The 17,469-nt window shown below is 36.8% G+C and overlaps 1 protein-coding gene across 1 annotated transcript in view; it reads right to left on the reverse strand.

Moving 5' to 3' along the window:
* The window catches only part of WDR36 (WD repeat domain 36), a 36,479-nt gene that overhangs the window by 16,516 nt on the left and 2,494 nt on the right, over positions 1–17,469 (reverse strand). Inside the window, exons 2-12 of the mRNA XM_009284180.2 lie at positions 16,561–16,641; positions 13,519–13,619; positions 12,584–12,701; positions 11,553–11,685; positions 9,823–9,877; positions 8,830–8,962; positions 6,980–7,155; positions 6,276–6,396; positions 3,933–3,998; positions 2,873–2,956; positions 1,174–1,328 (exon numbers count right to left, since the gene is read on the reverse strand). Of these exons, the coding sequence (XP_009282455.2) occupies positions 1,174–1,328; positions 2,873–2,956; positions 3,933–3,998; positions 6,276–6,396; positions 6,980–7,155; positions 8,830–8,962; positions 9,823–9,877; positions 11,553–11,685; positions 12,584–12,701; positions 13,519–13,619; positions 16,561–16,641 (1,223 nt within the window). The remainder of the gene's footprint in view (positions 1–1,173; positions 1,329–2,872; positions 2,957–3,932; positions 3,999–6,275; positions 6,397–6,979; positions 7,156–8,829; positions 8,963–9,822; positions 9,878–11,552; positions 11,686–12,583; positions 12,702–13,518; positions 13,620–16,560; positions 16,642–17,469) is intronic.

Here is a 17,469-nt window from a genome sequence, read left to right on the forward strand (position 1 = left end):
TGACTTTCACGGGGGGGGGGAAAAAAAAAAAAAACCACCTGAAAACAATTCTTTAAGTGTATACCTAGTTAGCAAAGTTGTTAGAAGATATATAAGATATCAGGAATACAAAATACTAATATGTTTTTATTAGATTTCTTCAAGGAAAACTACACAGAACAAACAACAAATTACATCTCAAAAAAGTAGGGAGAGGAGCTCTTAAAATAAGCAAATAGTCAACAAGTAATAAATATGGCAGTGCATGCTTATGAAGGATAATGAAATACTGACTTAGTGACATCCATCAGAAGTCATATCTAATAATATCAACACCGTAACTTAAATGACTAACCTATATAATCAAGACATCACAAACTCAATCGTTAAGATAAAGTCCAAGCATGCCGACTGCATGCCTCTTTCAATGCCTGTATTGCCAATGGCACCCCAAAATAGGGTAAGTTCACACAGAGTTTAAATAGTAAGAAACAAAGAAACAACAGTCTAGATGTCTTTGGAAAGATACAGTCCAAAGAATCTAGTAGTTAAAAGAAAACCAGGCATTTACAACTGAATTGATCTTGTCTACCACTTAACTACTAAGCATAAGGTCAGAAAAACAACTTATCACAAGATACAGTAGTAGTATGAATGCCTAGCACATGAAGTATGCCACAGTAACTACCTGTCTTGCAAGCTCGTAAGCCTAAGTAAACATTTATATCTCCTTCATTAAGTGTTTGACTTTCATTGTGTCCAGCTCAAGTCGTGAAGCATTTTAGAGGGAATATCCTGCCTGCAATTTGGAAATACATTTTTCTGTATTGCCAGAAAAAAAGTGTCTTCAGCAATTTCCATTCACAGAGCAAGTTTATCATCACAGGCATACAGTCAACTCTACATCACTATGACAGATTAAAGGTAAACACCAACCACCTATCTGAATCAGAAAATAAAATCTGCACTTAACCTGGATGTTTAAGGAAAAAATGCCTATGCAGCATTTTTCTTAAGACCATAGGCATTACAAAACAACTAGTAGGACACACTGAGCTGGCAGAAATCACTTTGCAAAGCAAATAAAACATGTCTAGATAGTGCTTTTTCATGCCAAATATTGCTTCTGTACAAAGAGAAATCAAAATAGCATATACTGTAATGCTGAAGAAACATTATCCTAAATAAACTTACTGTTGCATATATATCAATAGGTTTGTGTTTGCTAAATTCTTCTGGCCTCAGTTTATGAGCTCCCATGGAAGTTTTCTGATAGTTCCAGGTCGTACAGGTTATATACCCTTGATGACAGGCAACAATACTATCCCAGTCACTCTGATGTGCCACTTCTGCAATGTAACACATACTCCTTTTAGAAACAATCATTCTAAAGTCAAATAAGGTCTTCTGATATTGTAAGAAAGAGTACTCTGAAATACCTTTAGGCAGAACACTTTATATTTAGTGCTGTTGTTGGACAGTCAGAAGGCTACCATTCAGAAAAACCACCTGGCAAACTGTTGTGCATATGCTGGTGTAACTAAAATACTAACAAAACCCCAAGCATTTTTTTGGTATGTTATGTTTCATGTCTTTATATATTTGAATCTATGTGGTTTGAAAAACATATTTAAACTTAAATGGTTTAAACTGCTCAATCTGTATGCATTTCCAGCTGAGTCTCTTAACTGTTTCTTCAGCTGCTGCAGCAGCAGAAGCCACTAGATTAACAACTTAAAGCAGGGTTTAAGAGTGAAGTCCCTTTCACATAGCAAAAGACTTGCTGTATTATGCAGGAAAATCATTCCTCAAAAGCTCAGTATCCAAACTTTGTAGTCAGATATGATATGTGGGGATCTAAATAATGAGCAAGTTTGCTTTTTTTCCTGGAATTTACACATTAAAAAAAATTGAGAGCTTGAAATTGGGTATTTCTAGAACTTCAAAGAATAAAAAATTGAGAGTTGAAATTGGGTATTTCTAGAACTTCAAAGAATAAAATAACCAGATACAAACTGGTTCACTTCACCAAAGACAATATAGCAAAAAAGAAATAACTCTAATTAAAATGTACTTAAATAAATGTTTTCGTATGTCTCCAAACACATTTAAGGTAGTTCTACTACCTTAAATCAATCAGGCAGGTCTAATATTAAAAAGTGCATATATACACACACACACACAGATTTGCAGCAAGTATGTACAGATAGTCTGTATCACTGAAGTCTAAAAATATAAATACTGTATGTAGTCAAATGGCTACACAAAATTGTAAGTCCAAACCTTTCAACATATGAAACAATCAACCATCCGCAGAAGACAAAAGAATAGCTACACTTAAGACAAAACAGACTTCAAGTCTGAAGAGGAGGTCATTAATTTAAAGAAACACATTTTGATGAGGCAAAGATAACTGCAATTCTGCTTCAAAAAGTTAGGTTCACTATTTGCATACTGAATTACAAATGAAGAGAGTAATTGAAATTTGTCTTTGCAAAGTGACTCAAGTAAAGGAACTGGGGAATCAAAATCAACCATTTGATTGATAAGATTTCCTCAGCTGACAAAGATCTTCATCCCCCCTAATTGCTGGTTCTCCAGCCTGGAATAATATGTACACCAGAAGATTCTGGCTCTCGTGCTGGAGATTTTCAAGCCAAGAGTCAGTTAAACATAAACACATTTTACATAAAATGCTCTTTTTTGAAATAATAGAAAAGTTTACCAAGTAAAATGTCATTTTAAACTGTCACTCAACAGCTCATGAAGGGCCACAGAATATCAATAATCTCATCTTGATATAGCATGCGCTTTCAAAACAGTAATGTCTTGAGGGTTAAAAGACAAAATGAAGACATGATGAGCTCTGTAATGTATCCCAAAGACTACTTACCTGAAGCAAAGACTGTAATTGGTGGAAGTGCCATTGTATCAAGCTTAAGACCTTTCTTTTTTGATTTCTTTTTGTTAATTGAACCTTAAAAAAAAAAAGTTAAATGTCTCAATCTCATGGATAGATCTGAGAATAATGGTTTAAAAATTATTGTTTACTAAATGTAAAGTTCGTATTAAATTTAGAAATATTTGGCTTACATTAACACAGCATTGCTGTTACCTAGAGTTTGAAGAGCTAAAAACACTAATAGAGTTCCTGTCAAAATTCATGTGATGCTGAGCAAATCACTAGCTTATTACATTCACAGATGTACTACTCAACCCATTTCGTTCCAGGATCTTGTGCTGACATCCTGAGGCAGAGGTCCCCCGTCAGAGCTAAAACCATGGTCATGCAGACATGACTATATAAAGCAATGTAAAACATCCAACCCTTTCCATAACCAAAGAGTCAGGAATTTCAAATTTATGCCCAAAGGATATATATAATCAATTAATCTATATCTGTCCATTCAAATCTATCTAAATACATATATATCAATATACATAGATACAGATATTTAAGAATTATTTTAGTCTTTCTGAGCCTTGTTGTCTGAACTGTACAAGGAAGTGTCCCTTAACCATGGCATTGTGTGGAAGATGCATTTTTTAAATTAAACTCTACATTAAATCAAAGGACCTAAAGTCAAGAAATATGAATTAACTAATAATTTAGTCAACTCAATAGAAGGGCAACGGGGTATAAAGTTGTAATTAAGCATGCTGAAATGTCAGCTACTGCTTTACACACTTTTAACACAAAAATCATGCCCAATGTTTCCCACAGTGAAATAACATACACTGCCAGGCTACGGAAATTACTTAAGTACAAACAAATCTGAGAGTACACTTTATATACATCTGGAAGGACTGAGTTTGCAGAGCAAATGAGGTGAATAGTATTCATACAACAGTTAAAGTGAAAATAAGGCCTACCTAATGTTTTAGTTTCTGTTTACATAAATACTTTTCAAGGCTTTTTTCACCAATATTTGTACTTCCACTGAAATACTTACCACGTCCTAAACTTTTATTGAACTTTTCATGCACTGTTGAAAAAGACTGCAATGTTCCGTCTTGACCTGATAAAATATTAGCAGAGAGCAGTGAAGGGCAAAAATCAACTTTCTGTTTACTCATAAGCTATCTGAGCAAGAAAAGCAGAAGATAAGCACTAAGAAACCTCAAACACCATAATAAAGCATTTACTAAAAATTCTGGTCCAAGAAAAAAATACAGATACACTGTAAGCAGCGGAACTAATGGAGCCTAATTTTCATGGCCTATATTCCATTCCTACTAGGTCGTCCCACACATGATCAGAATGATACCTCTTTTACGGACATCTCCTCCATGTTCAATTCCTCTGCCCCCCTTCCTTTCTCCCCCACAATATCTAGCTGTTCCCAGCTTTCTATGATTAAAACCTTAAATAAAATGTTACATCCTTCAAATACCTTCATAATACTTCCAAAGCTTTCCCATGACTGCATATACTCCCTCATCAACCAAAACATTCCTTTCTTTATCCTTTGTCTAACCAACACATGCTGTGGCTGGTTAAGAACTACACCTAGGTTAGCCAGTAAGCTAACCCAAACAAAAATGGTAAAAGCCGAGTTGTCCATCCTTCCTGTAAACCAGGACACTAATAGGACTTCCCTCCTCTACCCAGTGACCAATGTTCACAGAACTTAAGAGAATTTAATTTAATAGAGGGACAGAAGGCTCAAATTTGAAACTAGCAAACAGGTCCACTTTGTAGGGGACACACGGACAAGGCAGAATCAGAAACTAACAGAAAATGAAACTGCACAACGCATGTAAAATTAAAGGCACTGAGATGATTTTTAAAAAAAATCAGAAGAATCACAAAACATTTTTACTAGGCCAAACAAGTAAGGCAACAGAAAATAAGTCAAAGTAAACTTAAAGAATCTGAAAGACAATAGAACAATTATAGTATTCAAAGAACCTTTCCTTGCTGCTATGACACAGAAGTAGGGCAGGATGTATATACTGGGAACTGGGAGAAATGTTAAGCAGGATGAAAGCCAGTGACATTGGTGAAATTTTACAAAGTTAATTTGTGGAGATGCCTGTTCTAAGGAAACCAGTAGCACTTGAAAGGCACCCCAACAGTACTGCTACCTCATTTCTGTTGCACAAAGTTCTACCACTGGTTCAGAAAGAAATGTAGAGTGTCAGTCTCCTTACACTGCAAATACATCAGATCTCAAAGCTTGAGACCCTTCTCACTTTAGTGGTTGCCTCTGTGCCCTCTCCATATGTTTCAGTACAGTTAACAAAGCAGTAAACTGCAAGAGCAAATGTGAGCGATTTGTTAAGCAACTCAGTTGTTACTGTGGTTCATCTGGTGTGAGCTGAATTACTGTCAAGTAACTAGTTACTTGAATCCAAGTTACTAGTTGGACGACCAGCAAGAGATTTTAGCACAGGTGGTTTTAGCACAGTGTATTGCTTGTGCCGTATTAGGTGTAATATTCATCAAAATGTAGTGTAATGTTTTCAAATGTTGCGCATGTAGAGAATTTAATTACTTCAGAGTAATTAAGGATTAGGTGAAGAGTCTCTATTATTCCATTACTGAAGTGTCTGGGCCACAAAACAGTCTGATTTAGTACTTAATTTCATAAAGAGGTCTGTTTAGATTTTTAAGTATGCTAGTTTCTAAGAAAGGGTAGTCACGCATTTTTGCACTTTTAGATTAGTATCTTGGTAACAAGTGACCCTGGGAATACATATTACAGATACAATTGAGCTGTAACAAATTACAAAGACATTGCAACCCACAAAGCTTGTTCAAACTAGTGGGAAAAGTGGAGTAGCTCCTCAAACTTACCAAATGCATTATGCTGCTTATTTTTTCCCTGTCACAACAGAATTTCTCTAGTTGTTACAGGTTTTCATTCTGACCAGCTGATAGTTCTTTAGGAGATAATGCATTATGCTCTTATTTTTTCCCTGTCACAACAGAATTTCTCTAGTTGTTACAGGTTTTCATTCTGACCAGCTGATAGTTCTTTAGGAGATAATGAAACAATTTTTATTCATCAAATGTGTAAATACAGATGACAAAAACAGCTCCCAAGCTTTTCTGCTTGTAACTACTTTTCAGCCTACCCACTGATACATGTTCCTCTAGGGAAACCGTGAAACAGTTTGATACAGTAATAAATGATACTGTCTACACTAATCATTTACTATGTTTCATAAATACACATTCATAACACATGAAATAGAATCTATTGTATTAATAAAACAAAGACACTTAGCTCTGCATGTTTTCTTTATCACAGCAGGAAATCAGACTGAAGAATAAGAATGAGAATTCATACCTGCACTAAGAATTTGCTCTCCATTTTGCCCATGGTATCTGACTTTTGTTGGTGGTGCACTATGTCCCATTCGACTTCTCAATACACGTCCTGTACCACCAGGTCCATCAAAAATCCACACCTGCCCCCCAAAAGAAAGCAGAAAAATGAAACTGATAAACATTGCCCTGCCAATAATTACACCTCTTGGCAGTGGAACAGGCTTAGCTGGGAGCTGGTGCAGCAAACTTCACACATTGGCTTTCATCCTTGATCCTAAAATTCTGGAAGTTTCTACCACAGCAGTCGATTGTTTCCCGCTGTTCATTCTGCCCCTCCACCAAAGGCTAATGGCATCAGAGGACATGCAGCACAAGGGACTTTTATCAACAGCAACTGCTCATGACCCAGGACATTATAAAAATACATCAAGATTTAAGATACTGCACCAGGACATAAAGTGTGGTTCTAGAAAAGTGGATCCAAAGCTTTGTTCTTCAAGGCTATCACGAAGCAATAAATGAAGCAATAACATCATGGTGGCAAATCCTTAAACTGCCCCACTACAGATCAACTGAGAGCCAGCAACTTCAGTAACTTGAGTTTTGTTGTATCTGTTTCATTTGAGAACTGCTACTTCAATCCAAACTAAACATTTACACTTTGGAGGACAAGAGAAAAAAAAAAAAAGGTAACAGCAGATAGCAGCAGCTATTGTAACTTACCCGTATAGCGTTATCAGCACCATTAGTAATAAGAAGTGGCTCTCCAGGGACAAACGACATACCAGCTATTGCTGTGGAATGGGCATCTTGCATCTGACACATCAGTTTCTTCTCTTCTAGATCCCACAAAGCAATGTGTCCAACTGGGCTACCAGCTGCCATTACTGGGTGTCCGTCTGCTCAAAAAAAAGAAAGTTCAAAAGGTTTGCTTATTGACATTCAGCTCATCCTTATTGACTTCTCACATCTTAAAACTGATGCAAGAAAAGGCTACAATCACAAGAAAAAAAATTTCTCAAGCTGATTCTAAATATGGTATGTTTTAACTGAAATATTCTAGTATCTCGAACAGAAAAGAAACAAAGTTCACTGATAATAAAAACAGCATTTTTTTCATATCAAGTAACAACAAATATATCTAAGTCTAGCAGCCGATGCTAGAGGTTTTCCTTGAAAGCACAAGAGATACTGTACATTTTCAAAAGTTACTCTATATATACCCCAGATTCTTCCTTAAACTTAATAGCCTTCACACTTCAGGATGTGAGAGCTACTGTATCACCACTCTAGAAGTTATCAATCCTTTTTTTAAATCCTCTTAAGTTTTTGGCTCAACAGCTTGCAAAAATAAATTCCAGAAATTGGTTACATGTTTATTCAATCATTCTAAGCAATAATTAAAACCTCAATTCACAAAATTCCTAATTTTGTTCTATTTGCTCTATCCTGTCTAATATTAAGGAGATAAACACATCATGCTAGCTTCTAAAAACATACTACAAATATTCAAGTTAAGTTTTAAAACTTATCATATCAAGATAAAATTCCACCAAATAGACTGCATAACTAGTAACTAATCCTTTTGCTCCAACAAAACAAAAAACCTGTTTCCAATTTGCAATTACACACATCATAGATAACTAAACCAGACAGGCCTAGGGTTTTCTTTTTCGTAAAGCTTCACAGATATGGAAATTTGCCAAGTTCATTTTAATTTAAATGAAGAGCACTTTACTCAAAGACTAAAATGAGTACGTGAGTTCAAAACAACCAGGTTATATTTACACTAAATTTCCTAACTATAAAGACAGGAAGAGAGAGAGATTAGAGAACGTCTGAAAGCCACACATTCAAGAAGGCAATGGAAGTTATTTAACTTTATTAACATTGAGTTAAATGGCTGACACAAAAAAGGCACTCTTTCCACTTCTCACAAGTCTTTCCACAAGTCTCTCCAGCAGCATTCTTCCTCAACAGGTTCTGCATCAATCTTATATTCTGTTAAGATTTGCAAGTTTGTCTATTCAAATGAGAGATTAGATTCAGTATCAACAGCTCTGCAGGCATGGTCAACGTTAAAGTAACCAGCTTTAGCAATTAGTACATGCTCCTTCGACAAAAAAAAGGCTGTGAATATAAACAGTGTTCCCCAGTAACAGCCATTCAGCAGTCACCCAACCAGGGGGAAGACACTACTGAGAAGTAGGTTTGGATACTAACTTACAGTGTGCTGATTACCCTGCACTAACTCTGACAAGTGTGTACTGTGTTAGCTTTGGGCACATAGTAAACATGAACTGTCTTTCTTTTATTTGAAAAAGGAGTACTGTATGTCACACTTCCTGTGCACTGAGTCAGTACCAAGAAAAAACTGTAAAACGGCCAATATGATGAAGATGCATGATCTCCCTTACTTATTGGTAACTTTCCTAGACTGTCTGCAGCCTTTGAAAACTAAAACTCTCAGCCCAAATTTTGATTCTGAAATACTTTATCAAAACATATTTTCCTACCTTCTGCTTAGTTTTAGTGATTTTATACATATTTTCACTAAAAATGCTAAGACTTACCCGTACGAAAAGATATTGCTGTGATGGGACCCCAGTCTTGTTGAAATTTCATCAGAGTTTCGTCAAACTTAATATTATGTACAATGATATGACCAGATACAAGACCAACTGCAACAACATCCACTGCTGGAGCCTGCAAGAAAAATTGAACAGCAACTGAAATGAAAAAGGAAAAGCTTGTTGCTACACTACTAATACCAATACATACAAGACAATATATCTAAGTCCAGGACAAATAGTAAAGAAACAAATAAGGCATCTTGTATGAGATCTTCTATCTATATTACCTTAATGAACGACTGAACATCTGATAAATCTAAACAAAAAACAAAAACAAAAAAAAAGAGATGCAAGATTTTGCACTTAGCCTCCATTGGATGAAACAATTCTGTTTCCAGAAGCTGTAACTCCTTTGAAAAACACCTCACTAAGTTTTCAGTAGTTCTGGTAGACCATTATACACCCTGCCACACTCCCCCATATTTACAAGTTTTACCCAGGACAACTGCAGACCATTTTCAAAGCTGTCATCAATGCTACCAGTAAGTTTTAATTAATTTTTATATCTACAAAAATACAGCAAATACAATTACAAAATCCGTTCTTTAATCAACAAAATCTACATTTTATTAACCTCCAAAGCAAAATAAATTTAGCAAAAAGCTACCAGTGTAACAGAAGTTACACAATACACATGCATCTTGCAAACAAACTGTTTCTGTGAATTCATTACATCATTCAGTGAATAAAGACTACAGATGTCATGAACACAAAACAGCTAAGACGCTAAATGCAACAGAACTAGGACTAGAGGAAGGGCAGATAATAAGTCTTCAAGTCTACCTCTCTTCAATATCTAAAATGCTGGAGAGGGTTATTAAAATTACCTGAGAGAATACAAGTCATCTTTATTGCTGTAATTTTAAACAACAATATTTTGCCTGCTATTCTTGACCAGTTATGTAAGAAAATAAGACAGCAAAAAATACTAACTTGTTCAAGAGTTGTGACCGCTAAGTGCCATCCTGGAAACGAGTATAAGAGTTTGCTGGAAAACAAAGAAACAAAAACCATAAATCAATTAACCCTTGGGGATTTTCCACAACAAAATGGATGCTTTATATGCACTTACACAGAAAAGTACATCAGCTCTCTGTCCTTATAAATCTGTTAAAAGGAAAAAACTCTGCAATACTAATAAGTAAGGTTAAGAATAAAGCTTCCAGTTAATTTTTATTGAAAAAGTTACTGTCATGCATTAATACCTCAAAGGTGACACAATTACATAACGTGAAGGAAAGACCCCTTCTATGCCAGTTGCTCCCCATGCGCTTCTGCTCTGAACACACCTCTTCAGATTCTTAACACCAACATAAAAAGCCAGTCTTGGTCCAACTTCTAATGAAAACAAATCCTTCATTTGCAGAGTAACTTCCCTAAACGAAGACCTAGCACATATTACAAGCACACCCCACCTTGTTCCTTTCAGAAATGGTAACAGCCAAAATGTGAAGCAGGACTGTTCACTGACAAGACAGACATGCAATACTTAAGGGCGAAATTATGAAGACAGTATTTAAGAACAGACATGATTAAAAAACTGTTCCATTACCACAAATATAGGTTGTCATTCTTAGAAGACTGCTAGCAGCCATGTGTTACCACCTCTCACTTTCCTTTCTTGCCAGAGACCATCAAACTTTCCCCTCAGTTCTTCAGATTTATTTTTTTGACTAATTATGCCCATACCTATCTACAAAATAATCTATGTAGGAAACAAAGTCAAAAATAGAAATTGCTTAACCCAGCAACACTGCTAAAAGAACAGTAACAGTCCCGTAAGTTTTTACACAATTAAAAGAGAAACTAAGCCATTTAAGGAAGACTTTTTGTCATCTAGGATGTATTGCATCTCAGGTGCTGCGACAGGCATTGAAGAGACATAACAGTACTATGAGTAGACACATTTACTTTTCTGTATTTTTAGGTTATTCTTATTTCCTGATTTATATAGCATATATGGCACCTCCAAAACATTAGAATATGAGACAAAAAAATTAGCAGTGATATCATTGAAAGTATACAGTAGTTATGAGAATAAAACACTGAACTATGCAAGCTGAGTTGACACCTATTTGCAGTATGTACATTAACATGCAGGGAAGTTCACCGTAGCTGGAACTTTCACGAGTTAGAAAAGCAGCTGATTGCCGTAGGCATGAAATAGCCTACCACTATGGACGGTGCTCTACTGAGACATGCTCAGAGACAACTACATGTCCACACATTTGAGTATAAGGATCAAACGCTAGTAATTACCTCCACACTACCTGCCAGCACTTCCTTGGACCCATAACCACCAAAAAATTAAGCTTGGAAGAAGGGAGGCAGAAGGCCTGAACATGCATTTACAACTATTTTAATTATTTTCACGAGAAAGCTATGTGATTCCAAGAAATGAAAAAAACCCCGTAATTAAAAAAAAAAATTCCTGAACAATCCCTGACATTTTTCAGGGAGAGTAAACAACACACAACTTGAAAGGTATCAGCATTCAGGGAGCAGCAGCATTCTTTGTTCCTGGAGATAGACCAACTGAAAACTTCTGCCAAAGGACTCAGTAAAAGATTCCATGTTCAAAACCTACTGTACTTAGAAGTATTATTTGTTGCATAAGAAACTACTTGGAGCACGAAGTATATCCAAGTTACCAAGAATCTTACTTGGATCTTATATTCCATAGCTGCAAGCTCCCTTGTTCACTCCCAAGGAGAATTTTATTCAAATAGGTGCTGGGATGCAGAACTGCAGAAACTGCAAAAGTGGCCTTATCAAAATCCATTTGAAGATACTCCTCTGCAAAAAAGGTAAGAAACAATGTTAGTGAGGCTACCCCTACAAATCTGCAGGCTTGTCATCCCTTGGCAAATATAATAGCAGAACTGATGTTTACTCTGTACAAATCCCATAACTGGTGTTTCTTGCATTAAAGGATTAGCTAATGCGTAACAGGACAGGCTAAACTTGTTTACGTTATAACATCTGTTGGCTCGAAGGTATATTTTTTCCATATAAGCCTGCTTAGCACAACAATGCTGGCAAAACTGTAGTGATTTATATCTTTCTGAAGGATTCCTGCTCCTGCCTGAGCAAAACACCTCATCTGATTAGCATAACTTTTGTTTGTTATAGCAACTTCAAATCTCTAAAGCCTGTCTGCAGCCACTTTCGAGACCCAGCATCCAGGGAATGACATTGGTCATACCAATGAGAAGGCTTTCTAAAGAAAAAAATTCAGGGCACTGAAGCAGGATTTCAGAAGGCACTTTACAATGGCATGAAAAGATGCTGACATAATCAAAAGATTATTCATAAGAATTTAGTCTTACCCAGACTGGTAAACATCAAGGAACTACAGGATTTCAGAGATGGTGCCAAAGCTGCTGTACCACAGCCTTTACCAGAAAATGGAACACTAAAATGCAATTTCCGTGTAAGCATATCTCTTTACACCTATATGGAACCTTACTGGGTCTCTGCGTGTGGTGCAGGATCCGTTCACGAAAAATTATTGCAGTATTAGGACTTGATTACCATTGAAGTAGCACTATCATTTAAGGATTTTTTTTCTTTTTTTTTTTTTTAGAATAAACTACTTCTGAACATGCACATTTAAAAAACCGTTTTTTTTAAATTACTGAATGTTTAACAATGCTATCCTATAAAGCAGTAACAAAACTAAAGTGTCTCTCACCTTCTGACTGTATATTCCAAACAATAAGAACATTATCAACATCCACAGAGATGACATGATCACCAAAAGGCTGCAGAAGGTGTATCCTTGCCTTGTGACCTTCATAGGTATGAACCACCTATAATTTCAAAATAGAAATGTTTTCAACATAAGCTGTTCAGGTAGCATATCATGTTAACATAACACTTGAGGACAGCTACCACACGTCAGCAACAACTTTAAATAAAATACATGGAAAGGCCACACAATTTTAAGTGGAAGGTACATAATTTTCTCCAATATTTAAAACTGTTGGCAAAAATACTTTAACTAAATATTTTTAATTATTTAGTTTAATTTTAATTCATTTATGTGAATTAACAATTTATTTTTTATCTTTAAGTAACTACTTAATTATTATAATTAATACATAAAACACAGGTCAGCCATTACAGAATTTGCTCTTACATTCTCCTATTCTAAGGTTTTTATTCCTCCTTCTACAGTTTTTGTTTCCCTACAATTTAAAGTACTAAACATCTACGGAAATAGACGTTTGTAGAAAATTAACTGTCTTGAAAACACAAACACTACACAACTATTTTGTACTATTAAGCAATAAATAAACTAATAAAAACCTCCTTGTTCCTGGCAAAAGCATGGAGAATATTGTCATATGAAATTCATTTAGTGAATTAACAATTTATTTTTTATCTTTAAGTAACTACTTAATTATTATAATTAATACATAAAACACAGGTCAGCCATTACAGAATTTGCTCTTACATTCTCCTATTCTAAGGTTTTTATTCCTCCTTCTACAGTTTTTGTTTCCCTACAATTTAAAGTACTAAACATCTACGGAAATAGACGTTTGTAGAAAATTAACTGTCTTGAAAACACAAACACTACACAACTATTTTGTACTATTAAGCAATAAATAAACTAATAAAAACCTCCTTGTTCCTGGCAAAAGCATGGAGAATATTGTCATATGAAGCAAATATCAACATGCGGTCTGCTGCCAAGCATGTAATGTCTTGTGGCAAAGCATTACCTGTTAATCAAACAGAAGAAAAGTTCAACAAGTTTCAGGTTCAATACAAGAGAGAACGCCTGACAGTACATTTATTTAGCATGGAGACCCACCAAGAAAGCTCTCCTGTTGAATGCTGTGTTGAATTTCTTAGAGAAACACACACATTTCAGATGAATGCAAATATTACCATAAATAACATCACACCACTAACAACAACGTAAGTAACATCAGATTGACAGATCACAAGGTGGTTCTTTTGAAAAACGCTTAATAATAAATTGCTGAATTATCACTGTAAGTAAAGGCACATGTTAACTTCTTTATAAGCCCTCACGAAGCTATCCCAACATAACACTTCTGCAGACTGTCAGACCACCACGGCCCACTGGACTGGAAACACAGATGATAAATCAAAGTCTCAGCATTAGCAATGACTATTAGGTTAAGCCATTCTGCAGACCTGGAAGTTGGTGACCCATGCCTGCACCCGTTTCCTGATTACAGCTAAACACACCAAGAATTTACTACTCTGAGAATACATCTCACTCCCCACCTTTTGACTGGTTCTGAAAGAGTATCTACTATTGTGATCTGCTACTTTACTAGCTCAAAAGGTGAAAGAGTCAAAGCTCCAGACCACATTGAGAAACTGATGATGTGGTTCCAAATGGTAGAAAACTGAAAAAGGTACTTTAGAGAAAAATACTCTCATTCTAGGGATATATAAAAATGCAAATCAGTGCTTCACGATTGTACAGAGAAACACCAGATAAAAAAATCAGTCACTGTGGGAGTGCACCTATTATACAAACTTAAGACGATCACACAGCAGCCTTCCCCACAACGTTGCTTTTTATTATGAATTATTATCAGACACAAAGAATCCTGCATCCTTTGCTGTACTGCAGCACAGCTCCAATGGGAAGAACTAAACTAAGAAAATAAAAAAGGTTGCACTTTATGAGAGGTTTCATTTGTTTGAACATATTAAGACATCTTCCCATAGCACCTCCAAAGTGACTTAGGCCTACAATCAGGTTACAGATACCTGGTACTCCACGTGAGCTGTATGCAAGTCCACCTAGGTCAAGACAGTTTTAGGCACACCCTAAACTAAATAAAGTTCAGAGCATCAACCACATAACATCAATAAACCAACAATACCACACAGAGAGGCACATCATTTTTTCAATCACAATTTTGTATGTAAACATCTCAGTTTCTCAAAAAGCTTAAATGATTATGTCTGTAAGATGATGTAGCCCACTGAAAAAGATCTCACAGAATATGCAACGTTTTTACGATTTTGTAAGTTGAAACCAGAAGTTACATTGATGTGTTTACAGCTGTAACTATTCACTGCTGCTCTTCTAAATCTAGGCCCCGTTGTGCCTAGAGACAGTTATTTATTCTCAAGTTTATAGGTGGTCTGTTAATGAAAAATATTTTGCTTTATGAGGTCTGTGTAAAAACTTTGTCGTATACAGAAGTAAAAACCCTACTTTTCAAGACAGTGTGCATCTCACTGAATCACCTAAACATCAGTTGGAAGGGACCTTTGGAAATCACCTAGTTCAACCTCCAACCCAGCTCCTCCCAAAGCTGGATTATCACCAGTACTGGATTGGGTTAACTGCAGCTACGCCCAGCTGAGTCTTGAAAACTTCTGGGGAAGGAGATCGCTCAAGCTCTACACTGTACTACAGTTCCCTCTCAGTCAGGGCCATTTTTCTTAACCTCCACTGTGACCCTCTCAAGCTGCAATCTGTGGCTGTTGCCCCTTGTTACTCTGTCTACCACTACCACCACAAATTCAGCTCTGCCATCTTCGTAACTGCCCTTCAGGTAACAGGCTACCTCTAGGTCACTCCGTATTTCTCCCTTCACAAGACTAAACAAATCCAGTTACTTCAATGGCTCTTCTCATACTGTGTGCTGTAGGCCCCTGACACCCCCCAGCACCTCAGCATCCCTCCCGAAAGAGAAAGGGGAGCGGTGGGAGAGGGAGAACCACACTGGGTTTCGCAGTCCAGGTATGGCCTCACCACCACGAAGCACAGGAGAATAACAGCTTTCCCTGATCTGCTGGCTACGTTCCTAACGTAGCTCAGTACACGGCTTGCCTTATTCAGAGTTACTGCATTGTTGGTCCACATTCAACCTGGCACCAGCACAACCCCAGCTCCTTTTCAGCAGGATGCCACACAGCCAGTCAGTTCCCGGCTTGTTCTGCCTCAGGTGCAGGATTCTGCACTTGCCCTCGCTGAACTTGGCGACGTTTCCATTGGCCCAGGCCTAGCATTTTGGAACACCTCCCTGGACTGAAGCTCTGCCATTCTGGGTGTCAGCTACTCCTCCTAAAATAGTATTGTCTGCAAATTTTTACTAAGAGTGCACGCCACCTCATCACCCAGGCTGTTGGTGAAGGTGCTGAACAACACGGGCCCTGCTGTTGACACCCAGGGTGCTGCTACGCTTTGTTACCAACTGCCAACTGGATGTCAAGCCATCGATTCATATCCTTTGTATCCAGCAGTCCAGCCAATTTTTAACACTCCCTAAAGACTTTTAGTCCCATCCACACCTGTTCTGTTCTTGTAATTATTTTCCTCCTATAACACAGCCTTCTAGTAACCACAAAAAGAACAAAAAAGGGATCTGGAATTAACAATTTTATTCACTGCTCACTCCTTAAGGCCTAGGGGTGTTCTTGGAAGAACAAGATGACACGAATAGGAGGTTCACAAGGTATATCCCTAAGAGAACTAAGTTACAGCTGCAACAGCTGTCTTATCTCCAAATTGATATCCGGTATTTCTGAGACTCCTTTCAATATATTTCAGTGTAAATATTAGTACATACAATTAATTTTCCATTTTTGAGTTAGGAATCAAGTGCAGATGTCAGATGTGTTAAAAAACCCAAAAACCCCAGGAATGAACAATCTGTGCATACTTACTCACAGCAACAATACCAAGCTTCTTCACCTGCAATGAAAATGTTAAAAAAGCATTTTTAGTGATTGGTTGCAATGAATTTGCTATACACAGAAATTCAAAATTCTAGGAACCAACCTAAATGAGATAAGGAATTTGCATGCCTCATGAGACTGAGAAATTATTCGTCTTAATTTACAACAGTACCTACAGGAAAACCCACAGATAGCAGGTCAAAAGGAATGGGACAATATATTTGCCAAAAAACAACCATTCAGCAACAGTAAGTTGTACTTCTTCATATACTTTACCCTAATGCACAGGACACTAAGCACATGTTTAGACACCTTGCAGAGCTTGGGCAAATTTGTTTTCATATCATCTCTGCTTCTACTTTCTTTCCACTACAACCATACTACATTATTATCTTGTCTCTGTTCACATAGAATTTGCTTCAGTTACAGTCATCGTGGCCCAGTGATGATCATTACTATTTTAGTTCAAAGTCTGTGGAGAAGATTGACAGGAGTAAACACCAGAGGACTAGCATAAAGGCACAGGAAGATCTACACTGTCTGCACTCTACTGTTCACTATAATCTCTCGATTCAGTTCTGGTTTATTACTGTCTCTATACACTAAAAATGCTTTTATCATACAGCAAGAAGTGAGTCAATATCATAGGCAGTCATCTTGAAGAATCAAATTATGCTCATCTGTTTCCATACAGCAGAAGTTTTAACACTATCTAATGGATTGCCCCACAAAATTGTAGCCCTCAAACACTAAACCGCAGCTAACCAAACTGCAGGTGAGCTTTGGTTTATCTAGCAATAAAGGAAAAGTTTTAGCATCTGGGCGCTCCTCTGCTCGATGGCCGGGCTGCGCTACACGACTAAAGCCCCTTCTGGCCTCTTTAACCAGCAGCCGCCT

This window comes from Aptenodytes forsteri, unplaced genomic scaffold (assembly GCF_000699145.1).
Source record: "Aptenodytes forsteri isolate BGI_AS27 unplaced genomic scaffold, ASM69914v1 Scaffold69, whole genome shotgun sequence".
Taxonomy (NCBI): Eukaryota; Metazoa; Chordata; class Aves; order Sphenisciformes; family Spheniscidae; genus Aptenodytes; species Aptenodytes forsteri.